General features: G+C 56.9%; 1 protein-coding gene across 3 annotated transcripts; it reads right to left on the bottom strand.

Moving 5' to 3' along the window:
* Nucleotides 1-1,182: 1,182 nt before the first annotated feature.
* LRFN1 (leucine rich repeat and fibronectin type III domain containing 1) lies at nt 1,183-10,100 on the bottom strand. Of its 3 annotated transcripts, none has more exons than XM_043996085.1 (4): nt 10,046-10,100; nt 7,938-7,967; nt 5,056-6,493; nt 1,183-2,244 (listed from the first exon to the last, which is right to left on the bottom strand). In XM_043996085.1, the coding sequence occupies exons 3-4, from the start codon at nt 6,468-6,470 to the stop codon at nt 1,320-1,322; spliced, it is 2,340 nt and encodes a 779-aa protein (XP_043852020.1). In that variant the 5' UTR covers nt 6,471-6,493; nt 7,938-7,967; nt 10,046-10,100; the 3' UTR covers nt 1,183-1,319. The 3 variants fall into 3 exon arrangements, with proteins under 3 accessions (XP_043852020.1, XP_043852021.1, XP_043852022.1); XM_043996086.1 differs by lacking the exon at nt 10,046-10,100 and adding an exon at nt 9,897-9,913; XM_043996087.1 differs by lacking the exon at nt 7,938-7,967.
* Nucleotides 10,101-13,602: the final 3,502 nt, after the last annotated feature.

Raw genomic sequence — 13,602 nt, 5'->3', positions numbered from 1 at the left:
CCCACATTACACTTCACCTTCGAAATCTGAGGTTTTTCTGATCCTCCTCTGGACAAGGGTCGGCACAGCCATTCCCCATCTTGGGGGGGGGGCATCTCTTAACCCTTCCTGAAGTCTAGCCTAATTTCCTTCCCAGAAGCCTGCCCACTGCCCACACACACATCACTCAGGGGCTCAGACACAGAAAAGTTTAATTCTGCTGCGACTGGAAGCCCCCAGCTGGGGGTAGGGGTGTTGATGGAAGAGGATTTGGTTTGGTTTTGGGTAGGTCCTAGTTCCAGGCCTACAAAGGGAAACCCTGAGTCCAAGGCCAGGACCAGCCCAGAATGAAAGATGATGTGAGAGAGACAGGGTCGGGGAGGAAAGAGGTGGGTATGATAGGGGAAGGGGTGGTGTGAGAAGAGAGATGAGGAAGATGTGAAGAGAGATGAAAGTGATGGAAAAGGATTGGAAAGATGGGGGAAGGGAGGAAGAGGAGGCAGTGTGGTGCATCGAACACAGCCACTGACTTGGAATCTAGTCCCGGCTGTACCACTCACTGGCTGTGTGTCCTTGGGCAAATCCCTTCCCCTCTCTGGGCAAGTTTCCCCGCATGTAAGATGAGGGAGCGGACTTTATGGGATCTCTAGCCCCTTCCAGCTCTGACACTGTGATCCTTGGAGTCAGGGAGAGGACTGAAAGGTGATGAGTGAGGTTCGATGAAAGGAGAGCGAGAAAGAGTGGCAGTTGGAGAAGAAGGGGTGATTATGGGGTCATGATTCGGGGAAACACGCGACAGAACAAGATCTAGTCCAGCCAGATACAATAAATAGGCCCCCCTCCCCCTCCCAGCCCTCCCTTCCCCTGCCCCGGCTGGGCACCTCCTTCCCCGGAGGGCCTTCCGGGGCTGCATCCACCAGTCCCCGGTGGGGAGTGTCGTGTCTCAGTGCTGCTAAGTGTCCGCCCCGCGCTCCGCTGTGTAAGGCACCGGCTCCCGCGAGGTCCCGGAGCGCGCGTGAAGAACCCGGGGTGGGGTAGAAAGGGGAAGCGAGGAGACCCAATACGTCCATGCTACTCCCCTCCCCCTCCAACCAAGCCCCTCCCCGCATGTGGGCGTGGCCAGGCAGAGAAGGAGTGGGGCTTCCCTTTGGCTCCCTCCCCTCCCCTCTACCCCCAATTGATCCTCCCTCCTCCCCTCGGGACCCCGGCGTCCAGATTGCGGAAGGTGTCCCCCTGCAGAACCCAGGCGTCCGTGCCTCGGGTGGAGAGGAGGGCACGCACTCCCCTCGGCTGGGGAGTGGGAGTCACCCCAGGCTGGGCGGAGGTCCCAGGGGTCCCGCTCACACGGTGCTCTCCAGCATCCATTCGGTGCTGGTGAAGGCGAGGCGGGCCCGCGCGGGGCTCAGGCCACCCAAGCCCCCGTCCTCGTCCAGCAGGTGGGGCGTGGAGCGGTGGCGCTTTGTCCGCTTGGCCCGGCGCGGGTAGCTGTGGCTCTGGAAGAGTGCGCCATAGTCTCCGTCGAAAGAGTAGCGCTGCCGGGGGGTCCGGCCCGGGGGAAGCGCGGGGGCTGAGGCCGGGGCCGAGGTCCCCAGAGGGGTCCCCGAGCGGCTTCGCCGAGGGCCCAGGAGCCCCAGCTGCGCCCGCCCGTCCTCCTCGGGCCCCGACGGCGCTGCCGCCTCGGACCCCGAGGGCAGCAGGCAGAGTGAAGTGGACGATCCGCCGCTGCCCAGCGGCCGGCCCGGGAGCCGCTCCGCCTCCACCACCTGGGGCGGCACTGCCCCTGCCCCCTCGGCCTCGACCTTGACTTTCTCCTTGTCTGGCCCCGACGGCGCGGGCGCCAGCTCGTGCAGAGCCTCGTATTGGTCCAGCGCGGCGGGCGGGGGCGGGGCTTGGCCTGAGCCTGCGGCGCCACCATTGGTCTGCGAGCACACGTGGCTGACGCGCGGCGGCGCCCCCTTGTGGCCAGAGCCGGCGTCGCCACCCGCGTAGACCTTGTAGCGGATCATAAGGATGACGATGAAGACGAGCACCGAGGCCACGATGACGCCGCCGATGACGATGATCATGGTGCCCCCCAAGAAGTGGGCGTGCAGCGGGCGGCACGGCGTGGCCTCCCCGGCCGTGGTGAACTGCACGCAGCCCACGACGCGCGTGGCGGTCAGCGCCGTCACCCCGTCGTCGTAGACGGCCAGCACGCACAGGTCATACGCCCGCCCCGCTGCCAGGTCGTTCACCAGGAACGTCTTGCTGCTCGACGGGATCATCCTGGGAGTCCGGGGAGAGAGGGAGAGAGGGAGAGAGGGGCGGGGGAATGGGAGAGTGAGCACCATCCCCTCCGGTCTAGGAAGCCCCACCCCTTCAAATTAGCCCCTGCTCTTCCACCCAACAACTGCAGCCCCTTCCCTCCCGTCTAGCCTGCACTCGTCATTTCACCTAACAAGCCCCGCCCCTTCTCCGAAGCCGCTTCCACCACCGCGTTATGCCCCGCCCTCTCCTCTAGGGCCGCCCCCTGGGTCCCTCCCTGCTCGCCCCATCCCCTCATTTCCGAAGCCCTACTCCCGCAAGTCCGGCCCTAGCGTTCAGAAGCCCGGCCCACGCCTAGGAACCCTGTGACCTGTCCCCACAAACCTCCTTTCTTCAGACTTCGAACTCTTGCTTCAAATCCTTTTTTGTTACCCTTTGCTAGTTGTTGTTACCTATTCCTTCAGTCCCACCTTCTCCAAGAAATCTTTCCCACTCCCCCGAATCTACGCGCCCTCTCTCGGAGATTACCCCACTGTATCCTGCATGCACTTGGTTTGTATGTGGTTGCTTCACGTAGTCTCATTAGACTGGGAGCCCCCCGGGGCGGGGGGCAGGGACTGTCTTATGTCTTTGTATTGCCAGGGCTTAGCTCAGTCACTGGCATACCGTAGGCTCTACCTGACTGTGACCCTGCGTGATTTGGGGCAAGTCACATCCATCACCTGGCGGTGCCTCACTTTCTTCATCCGTAAAAAAGAGGGGCCCTTCCAGCTCTAAATTTTTTTTTTTGTGCAGGGCAATGGGGGTTAAGTGACTTGCCCAGGGTCACACAGCTAGTAAGTGTCAAGTGTCTGAGGCCAGATTTGAACGTAGGTCCTCCTGAATCCAGGGCCGGTGCTTTATCCACTGCGCCACCTAGCTGCCCCCTAAATCTTAAATGAAGAAAATGGCAAAACTCTTCAGCCTTTGAATCCCGCGACTTAATGAGCCTTCCAGCTGCAGAATTAAGCCCGGCCCCTGGGTCTCTCTCCAACCTCCCTCAGGACCCTCCCCTCCCATCTAGCTAGATGCCTTTTGATGATATAGCGCTTTACGATTTCTTTTCAAAGTGCTTTTTGCTCGCATCATCTCATTAGGTCTTCACAATCACCCTGTGGGGACAGGTATTATCATGCCCCTGATATATCTGGCGTAAAAGCAGGAGAGAGATTCCGTGACGAGGATAATAAGTGCCTAAGGCAGGGATTCGAACCCTGTCTTCCTGACTCCAGGCCCAGCATTCTTTTCACGACACCCCGCTGCTTGTCCAGCCGGCTACTCACTGGAGCCCTTGCCATCTCTGGCACCCTTCCCTCAAGCGCTGACCTTTTCCATGCCTATGGCCCCAAAATATACTCAACTTGGTACTTTCCTTCTTAATTTCATTAGCCCCTAAACCATCTCCCACCAGGTGGGCCTCGCTCTGAAAACCCAGTGCCCAGTTTTTCAGGGTTTCTAAGCGAGGTGGGGGCTTATTGGCTTGAGGTCCCCAGAGGCCTGGCCAAAGGGAAAGTTCAAAAAAGTTAACCAAAGAAAAGAACTTTGCAAATTTGAAAGTGCAATTAAAAGGTTATTACTAAGATGGTGGTGATGACGATCATCGCCATTAAGGAGCACACTTTCCCTCTATTCCAGCCTAGAGGGGTTCCCATTCCCTTTCCAATCGGAAACTACGCCCCTAGGCTGCAAATCCGACCCTAACCCAGGCTAACAGCCTCACCCCGCATACGCCACGCCCCAGAAGCCTTCACCCTTCTCACAATTCAGGCCCCTCCCCCTCTTCCCAAGAAATGTCAAATACAAGAATCCCCGCCCACTGCTCTTCCTAAGCACCGCCCCTTTCCTGGGACCAGCCCTCTCCCCGCCCTACCTTTCCTAAAAGTCCCCTTCTTTCCTACATCTTCATATCTAAGTCCAGGCTCTAAACTGATGTCTTCCTTACCCTCTGGCTGTGCACTGAGTTCCCTCCCCCAAACTTCGGGGATCCTCGTTAGACTAATTTGTCCCATTAGGCCCCCTGGCTCTTTAAAGACCCTTCAGGCCTGAGAGGCTCTGATTGGTTAGGAGCCTACAGGCTGGGGTAAAAGATGGCTTCTGGTTGGGTGAGACCTCAGCCCATCTAGGCAGGCCTACAAATTAACCCTCGCGGCACTGAGGGTGGGGGGGTGGGGGGGTGGGGGGGAGGAGGGGGGAGTGGGGAGGGAAGGTGGTGTTCCCAACTTTATCATTCCTTTGAGGAACTGGGATTAGACACATCCCCTCTTTCCTGAGACCCGAGGATGGGTTAATGGGAAGGGAAGAGAGGTAAGAAAATGGCTGGGATCTGGTGTCCTGGGCGGGGGCGGGGCTCTAGACTAAGGGACTGGATGAAGATAGGGGGCTATTCTGCACCCCAAACATTCCAGGAATGTGGGAAGAGAGACAGGAGCAGGAAGAGATGGACTTGCCGGACATTTGGATAGAGCCCTCTCCCCTCCCAATCTTGGCAACAGTTTCCTCCATCCAAAAACTGAGGTGACTCCAAGCCCTTTTTTTTGCTCTGAGACTCCAGAATACCGGGAAACAGGCCCGGGGAGGCGGGTCAAGAAACAGCAAAGGAAAAAAAGGGGGGGGGGTCCTGAAGCAAAAACAGTTGGAGAGACACAGACGGGCAGAGAGGAGAAGACAAAACCGATGGAGAGAGAGAAACAAAGAGTGACTCTGAGAGGAAGGGTCCGGGCGCCGGAGGGAGGCGAGCTCACCATCGGGTTTCCAGAGTCCCTTCTCCTTAGCTTCCCTGCCAGTAGAACTCACCTGTAGACCAGCGAGTCATCGGCTGAGCTGTTGTACTGCACCTGATACATGCGAATGCCGGGAACAGGCCTCTGGGCCGGCCAGCGAATGACCACCGAGCTGGAGGTCAGCTCTGCAGCTACAAGTCTGCGCTCAGCCCCAGCAGAACCAGTCTCGTTGGTCCCGGGCCGCCCGGGCGTGGCAATGTCTGAGGACCCTGGCTCGCTGAGGGGGGGCGGGGCAGCAGGGGGCGGGGCCATGAGTGGCAGCGGCACCACGCAGACCTCCACTGGGGCTGTGGCCTCCCCCGCTGCATTGGAGGCTATGCACGTGAAGATGCCGCTGTCTCGGAGGGTGGTGATAGTCACTTCGAGGGTACCATCCCCCCGAACTCGAGTGCGGCTGGAGTTCCCCAGTAGCCGTCCGTCGGGTGCCACCCAGTGCACCACAGGTTCTGGGTCCCCCACAGCCTTGCAGCGCAGACTCACTGCCTGGCCTTCCACCACAAGGGCCCGGCCAGCGGCCTGGCGAGTGATGAGAGGCGGTTCACAAAGAAATTCCTCCTCGGGGATGGACCAGAAGTAGCGGTCCGTCAGGTGCTCGGGCGTGGCGCACGTCTCTAAGTCATCCTCTCGGGTCAGCCTCCTCAGCCAGAGAAGTTCACAGTTGCAGTGTAAGGGGTTTCCTCCAAAGCTGACTGTCAGAGTGGACGGTGGCTTGGGGCCGGAGGCCTGAGCTCGGAGGAAGAGTCCGTCAGGGGGTAACTTGTGCAGCCGGTTGGACGTCATGTCCAGCCGGACCAGCTTGTGAAGTTGTACAAAGGTGCCTTCCGCGATGTGGTCGATGAGGTTGTGGTCCAGGGTGAGGGTGTTGAGGTTGACCATCTGGCCCACAGCCTCCCAGGGTAGTGACTCTAAGTTGTTATAGGATAGGTCCAGGTCTTCCACGGTCCCCAAGAAGGCGTCGAAGGCTGCCGGCTCCACCCAGCGGATCTGGTTGTTACCCAGGATGAGATGTCTCAGGTTCACCAAGCCACGCAGGTGGTCGCCCCGCACCTCTCCTAGGCGATTGCTGTCCAAATGCAGGGCCCGGAGGGTCCGGAGGTCGGCAAAGGCGCCAGGGGCGACCTGGCCTATGGTGTTGCGAGACAGGGTGAGGTGGACCAGACTGGTCATGTTGGCAAAATCCCTGCGGCGTACAGCTGCAATGAAGTTGTCAGTTAATCGTAACTCAACTACTCGGCGGTCAATGGCCGGTGGGACAAAAAGCAGGCCAGTCTTAGCACACAGCATGGTCAGAGTTGGGGATACATTTTGGCAGATACAACGGCCTGGGCAGGGCTGCCCAATGGATGGAGGCGCCCCAGCCCACAGAAGAAGGAGGAGGGGCAGGGCTGGTGATGGAGGAGATGATGATGAAGAAGATCCTGGGGCCATGATGGAGACCTCAGTGACCGGTCCTAAGGTAGGAGGAGAAGAAGAAAAGTGTTAGAGATGTGGGGAGAAGGGAGGGGTAACTTCCCTCCTCATGTGGGATGTACTTTTTGTGGCCTCACCTTGATCCCTCTTCCAGGGACCTCATCCCTTCCTCCCCAGAGGTAGAGGTACTAGGGTTGGAGTGTTTGCCACATGCATACCAGGAACTGGGAATTTAGACCCTGACACTTGTAAGTTGTGGGTAGTCATTGTTGGTGTCTAACCTCCAAGCCTCCCACTAGTGTCAGCCCCCAGTGTCTAATTGTGGGAATGCTTGCTCAGACAGTCACAGACACACACACATATACACACACAGAGCCCCCCACTTGCTCTCGGCAAACTTTTCGTCTGGGAATCCCCCTGCGGCAGCTCCAGCCCACGGTGTGTCAGCTCCCATCACAACAGGGCCCCGAGGAGGAGTGTGGAGGGAATGGGGAGAGATGGGAAGGAGGGGGGTATCCATTTTCCCCTTCACTTCATGTTTCCGACCTCATGGGCCAGGGCTTTTTCAGGGGAAATAAGTATCCAAGAGTCTAGCTGGGCAAAGTCCCTGACCCCTTTCTAGCACCCTTGGATCCCTCATCTTCCTTTCTCTCTCTCTCTCTCCTCTGTTCCTTTTATCTGTGCCTCTGTTTCTGTCTTTTAGACCCTCAATCTCTCTGCCTTGATCTGTCAACTTCTTTCTTACTTCCTCTGTCTGTCTGTCTGTCTGTCTGTCTGTCTGTATCTCTGAAGTACTCAGATGCTGTGTTTCTGGTCCACTGTCTCTCATAGCCTTTCAGTCCCTATGTCTATCACCACCATTTCTCTGAGCCTTCTGCTCCCGGATGTCTCTTTGTGCTTGTGCCTGTCTATCTCTATCTCTGAGTTTCCCTTTCTCTTTTTTTCTCTCTGTCTTCTGAGTTTCTCAGTCCCTATTGTTGGGTTTCTCTTTCTCCTAGTCTGGACCGGCAGGGGTGAAACTGGACCTCATAGGTACCCATTGCCTAGGGAGGGAGGGCGCTCCTCAGTTACTGCCTCCATAGTATGGTGACCCCCCCAATCTCATCTTACCCCAAAACTTGGAGGTTGGGCTTACATTGCATATCTTGGATCTTGATCCAACTACCCCTCCCCTAGCATGGCAGGAGCAGAGTCAGCCACCTGTCTTCTCTTTCCCTCTTCCATATCATCAAGAAATCCCTAACCTTGCTATCCCTTCCATAGTCCGAAATGGCCATCTATGTGGGGAAAGATGACACCTTTCCCCCCTCCCCCTGTCCCCATCCCCACTTCTCCAACCTCCCACCCTGGTATCCCAGTCTAAGCCCCACCCTTCACCCCAGGCATGTTCCTCCCTGGCCCCATCACAGCAGAGCATTGACCCAGGACTCCTGAGGCTTAAAAAAATCCAAGCTGCCCCCTCCAGCATCTGGCTCCTCAGCTCACCTCTCCTCACGAAATCATGGCCGGCACCACCTGGAAAGACAGCAACATCCCCCCATCAGCCTCTGACTAACCTCACCCCACCTGGGGACTGGGAAAGTCCCTTCTGAGGTCTTTCTCTTTTCCCTCCTGCTGCAGGTTCCCCACCCCTTTCTACAGAAACAGAGCTTTGGGTCTTCAACACAAACCTGGTAACCCAAGATTCCAGGCTCTCCAGAACAACTGTTTTGTTTGTTGTTTTGTTTTTTTTTTATTGACTTACATATGTTATCCTCTGCACCTCACAACAACCCTTTGGGAGAGGCATTACATGATTCCCCAGAAACTAGGAAGCTAGTAAGTAACAGAGACAGAATTTGAACCCAGAACTTTGTGACTCCAAGCCCAGAGCTCTATTCCCGACCTCAAGCTGCCTCTCTAAAGGGAACATTAAGTATCCTAGGCTCCAAAGTCCCCCCCCCCCCAGGACTTTCATGCCCACTGAGGAAGGAGGAAGGGGAAGGTCTACAGATTCAACATCCTGGCTGACGTTTGTGTTAACATACACAGCACATGCTTAGACATGCTTGCACATACACCTATTCTCACACATGCCAACATATACATGTCCCCACTGGAAGGGATGCACAGCCTCCCACAGGGGCACACCTGTCTTTGCACACACTCTGATACACATACACACATAAGACATATTCCCCATGTATACACACACACAATTGGTAAAAAGCCCAGCCACTGAAAATGTATGCTGGGACCTTGACACACAGATACATAGACACAAAAAGATGTGGGAAGGGAGGAGACTGGCTGGTAGCACATGGTTTCTTACACGCATACATACACATACACATACACACACAGAGAGAAAGACACACACAATCCCAGAGACACAGACCCACAGCTGGGCAGTCATAAGCAGACCTAAGCACACTTTCCTTGGATCCCAGGATCTCAGTCCAGCCTCAGCCTCACCTTGGTCCCGTTCTCAGCACCCCCAAGGGAAAGTCTAGGACCAGACCTGACCCCAGTCATGAGAGAGAACCCAGGAATGTGGGCCTCTGGGAATCAGGATTTAAGGAGCAAAGATGAGGGGGTCAGAAGGTCAAGTCTCCTGAGATGGAAGTGAGACAGGTAGGGTTGGGTTTGGGATGGAAGGGCCAAGGGGGAGGGGATGGATGTCTGGGTTTGGAGGGGATAGGGTCCAGGGCTTCTCTCCAGGCCCCATTCCCCAAACCCTGAAATGTGCTGGTGATGGAGGAGGGAGGAGAGAATCCTGGAAATAAAATCAGATCTAGGCCTATGGCAGGGTCCCTCAGGCCCCCTCCCTCTGGAGGCCTAGAGGATCCCAATGGATCCGGACAGATTCTGAAGGATCCTGGGAGATCTAGTTAGGAGGGGCAGGGCTGGGCAGGCCTCCCCCTTCCGAAGGGAGGGGGTAGTCTCCGGTCAGATTCCACCTTTCTCCCCTGAAGTCGGTTGTCCATGTGTCCAGTTCTCAGCCCCAGGCGCAGCCCTAGGTCTGCTCACTGGCAGGGGAGGAGAAGACTGATTCCTCCCCCCACGGAATGCCCCAGGGACCCAAGCCCACGGTGCCCCCCCCTCCACCTTCCGCTCCCCTCCCAAGGGCTTAAGGTAGGAGCTGTCCCCAAGACACACGGACACCCACGGAGACACATGGACGGACTCGGAGACACCGGGGAGACATATGGGCCCATGGGCGGACACACACGGACACACACGCAGACACACAGCAACACACACAAATGCAGACAAACACACGGACACACCAACAAGCAAACCCATTAGGGCGCACAGATCCACCAACACACGAGAGCCCACACGGTCACACAAACACACCGGAGCACGGGCACGCCAGCACCCGGGCACGCCGGGGCACACGACCCAGCCACCGACCCCCCCGACCCCCGGCACCCCCGGCCACACGCGCGCACATAGACACACCCGGACACCCAGACCCGGGCGCCGCAGCGGCGCGGACACACGCGCGCACACACACATCCCACATTGCACACATCCCACATCTACATCGCCCATCACCCATCACACACGCTCCCGTCCCCCGCTCTCCCCATCCCGGGCCCCGAGCTCACCTCCGGGGGGGCCCGGCCCCGGCCCCGGCCCGGTCCCGGGCTCTGGCTCTGGCTCCGGCCGCCGCCGCCTCGGTCCGCGCCATGGCGGGGGGAGGGGAGGGGAGGGGACGGAGAGGGAAGGGGGATGGGGACGGAGGAGGGAGGGAGGGAAGGAGGGAGGGGGGCCGGGGCCGGGAGGGCTGGGGGGGAGGGGGCGGGGGGGGGCGCGGTACAGCCGAAGCTCGGCGCGCGGCTCCTCCCTCCGCACAGCGCGGGGCGCGGGCGCCCGATCTGCAAAGGGGGGGAGGGGAGCGGAGGGGAGGGGCGAGGGGGCGGGGAGGCAGGCGCGCCTGGGTCCCTCCCCTGCTCCCAGGCCCGGGAGCGAGAGCACCGTGGACCCCTCCCCACCAAGGCCCCCAGCCTAGACGCAGCGCCCCCAACCATGGCGGTCGGGCTTGGGCCCCCTCTTCTCTCCGCCTCCCCCCTCCACACCCCCGGCCGCAGAGGGAGGGGCCACGCCAGGTCTGGGACCCTCGGATGTCAGTGTCCCTAGGTCCCCTGCCTAAGGGGACTAGAGGGACTCCTGTGGGGGCGAGATTATGCAGCAGAAGGAGGAGGAGGGTCCCCATGGAATTGGAAGAGGGGAAAGAGTGAAAAGTAAGAAATTGTGATAGAAATGGGAAGGGAAGGCCCAAGGAAGAGCCAAAGTCATGCAGATAGATCCAGAGTCAGGGAGACACAAGGGAACCCAGACAGAACCTGAAAGGCAGACAGAGACAGAGACAGAGTCCAAGACCAGGAACATCTGTGCAGAACTTCTGGACACAAGAGACCACCGTGGCCACTCGACCTTGCACACAGTAGGTGCTTAATGATGATGTCCTCAGACATGGGCGATGAAGACAGACATAGCATCTGGGGATAGGACACCTCCCTGCTGGAGGAGGCCAGTTTCTATCCTTGGTAGAAGAGGGCTTTCTCTGCCCCCGTCTCTCTCTCCATCCTTGTGGTCTGCCTCCCCCATCCACCTGGCCTAGCCTCAGCCCTCCACTCCTCCTTTTTTCCATACCCCAATCTTTTCTCTGGTTACCAGTCAGGCCTTCTGATTGGTCTATTTATGATTTTATGATTCAGTTCTCTCTTGAACGCCCCCAAGGAGACCCCCACCTGAACTGAGCCTAAAAAGGACAGGCTAGCTGGGGATGAGCAAAACCTGGAAAGCCAGGCCTAGGAGTTTGGTTAGGCAGAGGGGTGAGAAAGGGAGGAGGGAGGTATACTTAGAACAGACTTCAGCCCACTCATCCTTCTCCAAGGCCTTTCTGCAATCCTTCAGGCCCAGCCTGCTTCTCAGCATCCTTGATCAACTAAAAGCCTTCCACAGCATCCTTTCCATCTCCCACTTCATCTGAGTCCGCTCTGCTTCCCCAAAGCAGTCGTCCTCTTCTCCGACACTGGGCTCCACTGGCATGGGCGGGTCCCCGTTGGGGCCAGACATCCTGAGGTCCTCGGCTGCGTTTGATTGTGGAGCCGGAGAAAGCCCCCACTTCATCTGGTTCCTCCACAAGTCTGTTGGTCCAAACCATCCTCCCATTGTGATCACAGGATTTGTAGATGGGAAGGATCTCTCTCAGTAATGATAGGAAATGAAAGGTAGGTACCTTTGAACCAAAAGGGAGCTGGGTCATCTAGGCCAAAGCTTCTTACACTGTGGGTTGTGACCCCATATGGGAGCCCATAACTGAATGTGGGCAACGGTAAAAGGTTATGGATGCCTATTTTATATACCTATGTACCCAGGGCCATTTCTCGGGAGAAAGGGGGTCTTGGGAGAAAGGGGGATATCGTTTAGAAGCCCTGATCTAGGTCAACCCTCCATTTAACTGAGCTGGAAGTTAAGAGACAGACAAAGAAGGGAAGTGATTCCATCAAAGCCTTCAAGTGGCCTTGTCTGGTCCATCAGTCTACAAGTCCTCCAGTTTTGCCCTAGACTGGCCATCCCTGATTGAACAGAAGCCTTCTCAATGCCTTCTCCAACTTGTCCTTCTAGAGTTTCCCGCTCTGTTCAACCTGAATTGGATAAAAGCCTCTGAAATTTCTATTTGGATTGGTTATTCAACAATCCAGATGGCCCTGCCCAGTTCAGGTCCCCTTCCTATACCCATCTCTAATTGAATCGTTTGCATTAAAGGGGACAGGTTGCTCAGCCAAGGCCTCTTGAGCACAAAGAAATAAATCGGTAACACGATGCTTGCTCCTTCTCCCCCTCAGATCCACTAAGAAGAATCAGATTTTTCTTCTTTGGGCAGGGCAGGGGATTTCTAATTCCCATGTGGTATTTATTACTAATTAACTTATGGAAACCTCCTCTCTCTGCAAGCTCCAACCCCTTCCGGCGCTTGAGGTCTCTCACTCCCCCATCCCCCACCACAGACCCCACAGGCCACAATGGATCCGAGAGAGAGAATATAAGGGATCACAGAATGTTAAAACTGGGACGTCTTATTCCAACCTGCCCATTTTAGAGTTCAGGAAGCTGAGCCCCAGTGAGGGAAGAGACGCACCCAGTGGATCAGTACAAAACGGCGGGGTCTCATCTAAATTGGAGGGGAGGATGACTGAGACCGGCTCGGTGCTACCCAGACCACAAGACCTCCTTACCATGGAGAGAGCCGGGACGCTAACATCTCTCTCTCTCTCTCTCTCTCTCTCTCTCTCTCTCTCTCTCTCTCTCTCTCTCTCTCTCTCTCTCTCTTACTCCTTGCTGTAAGCTTTGTGGGGATGAGATGGGGGAGGAAAGGAGAAGGGAGGGAAGTCCTCCCAAAGGGGGAAAGGGGAGGATCAGGCTGGAAACTCCTGCCCCACCATTGTAGAGCCTCAAAATCAGTGGTGGAGGGGTGGCTGGGGCCCAAGGTCACTATGTCATTGTTACCATGGCAATGGCCACCACTTCTCTTCAAGTAACCTGGGAATGAAGGAGGAAGAAGAGGAGGAGGGGTTTTCTTGGCCTTGGAGACTCAGACTCTGAGAAAGGAAACACAGGGATCTTTAGGCTCTCACTTCCATTAACTGTGGCTTTCTGGGCCCCTTTCTCATGGGGTCCACTCGGACCCCTGATCCTCCTTTTTGCAGACTGGCAAGGTGGCTAATCTTCCAAGATCAGTTCCTCCCCCTCCCTCTAATTCCCCACTCCCTGAAGCAATTACATTAAATTGTTTGGTGACTTTACAGCTTTAATCTCCTCCTGCTGACACCTTCTCTTATGCATGCTAATTCCCAGAGTGACAAGCCCCAAAGTCTGGTAGGCAGGTGCTTCCTTTCTGCCTGTCCCCCCTCAAATGTTGGGGTACAACAGAGGTCACAGGAACGTTCTATGCCAACAGAGGAAGGAAAGAGCCCCAAGTATGGGAGGTAGGTATGGGAGACACCTTTGGAGGGAAATGGGGAGAATTCTGCTTGACCACAGTGATCAAGAATTAGGGACTCTGCTCCCAGTGATTGGGGACAGGTAGGTTTAGAGGGCCTCCAGAACCCTAACAGGAACAAGAACCCCTTTCTTGCCCCCTGAGCCCTGGGGTGGA

Source organism: Dromiciops gliroides, chromosome 3, assembly GCF_019393635.1.
Source record: "Dromiciops gliroides isolate mDroGli1 chromosome 3, mDroGli1.pri, whole genome shotgun sequence".
Taxonomy (NCBI): Eukaryota; Metazoa; Chordata; class Mammalia; order Microbiotheria; family Microbiotheriidae; genus Dromiciops; species Dromiciops gliroides.
Note: the sequence above shows the minus strand (reverse complement) of the source record. Positions and strands in the feature narration are given on the sequence as shown.

What these genes read in the sequence shown, in the direction of transcription:
- LRFN1 (XM_043996085.1), bottom strand. Translation starts at nt 6,470, where the DNA reads ATGGCCCCAGGATCTTCTTCATCATCATCTCCTCCATCACCAGCCCTG. An exon ending in GATGACTCGCTGGTCTACAG is followed by an intron (nt 2,245 to 5,055) that starts GTGAGTTCTACT and finishes CCGGACTCCCAG; the next exon opens with GATGATCCCGTCGAGCAGCA.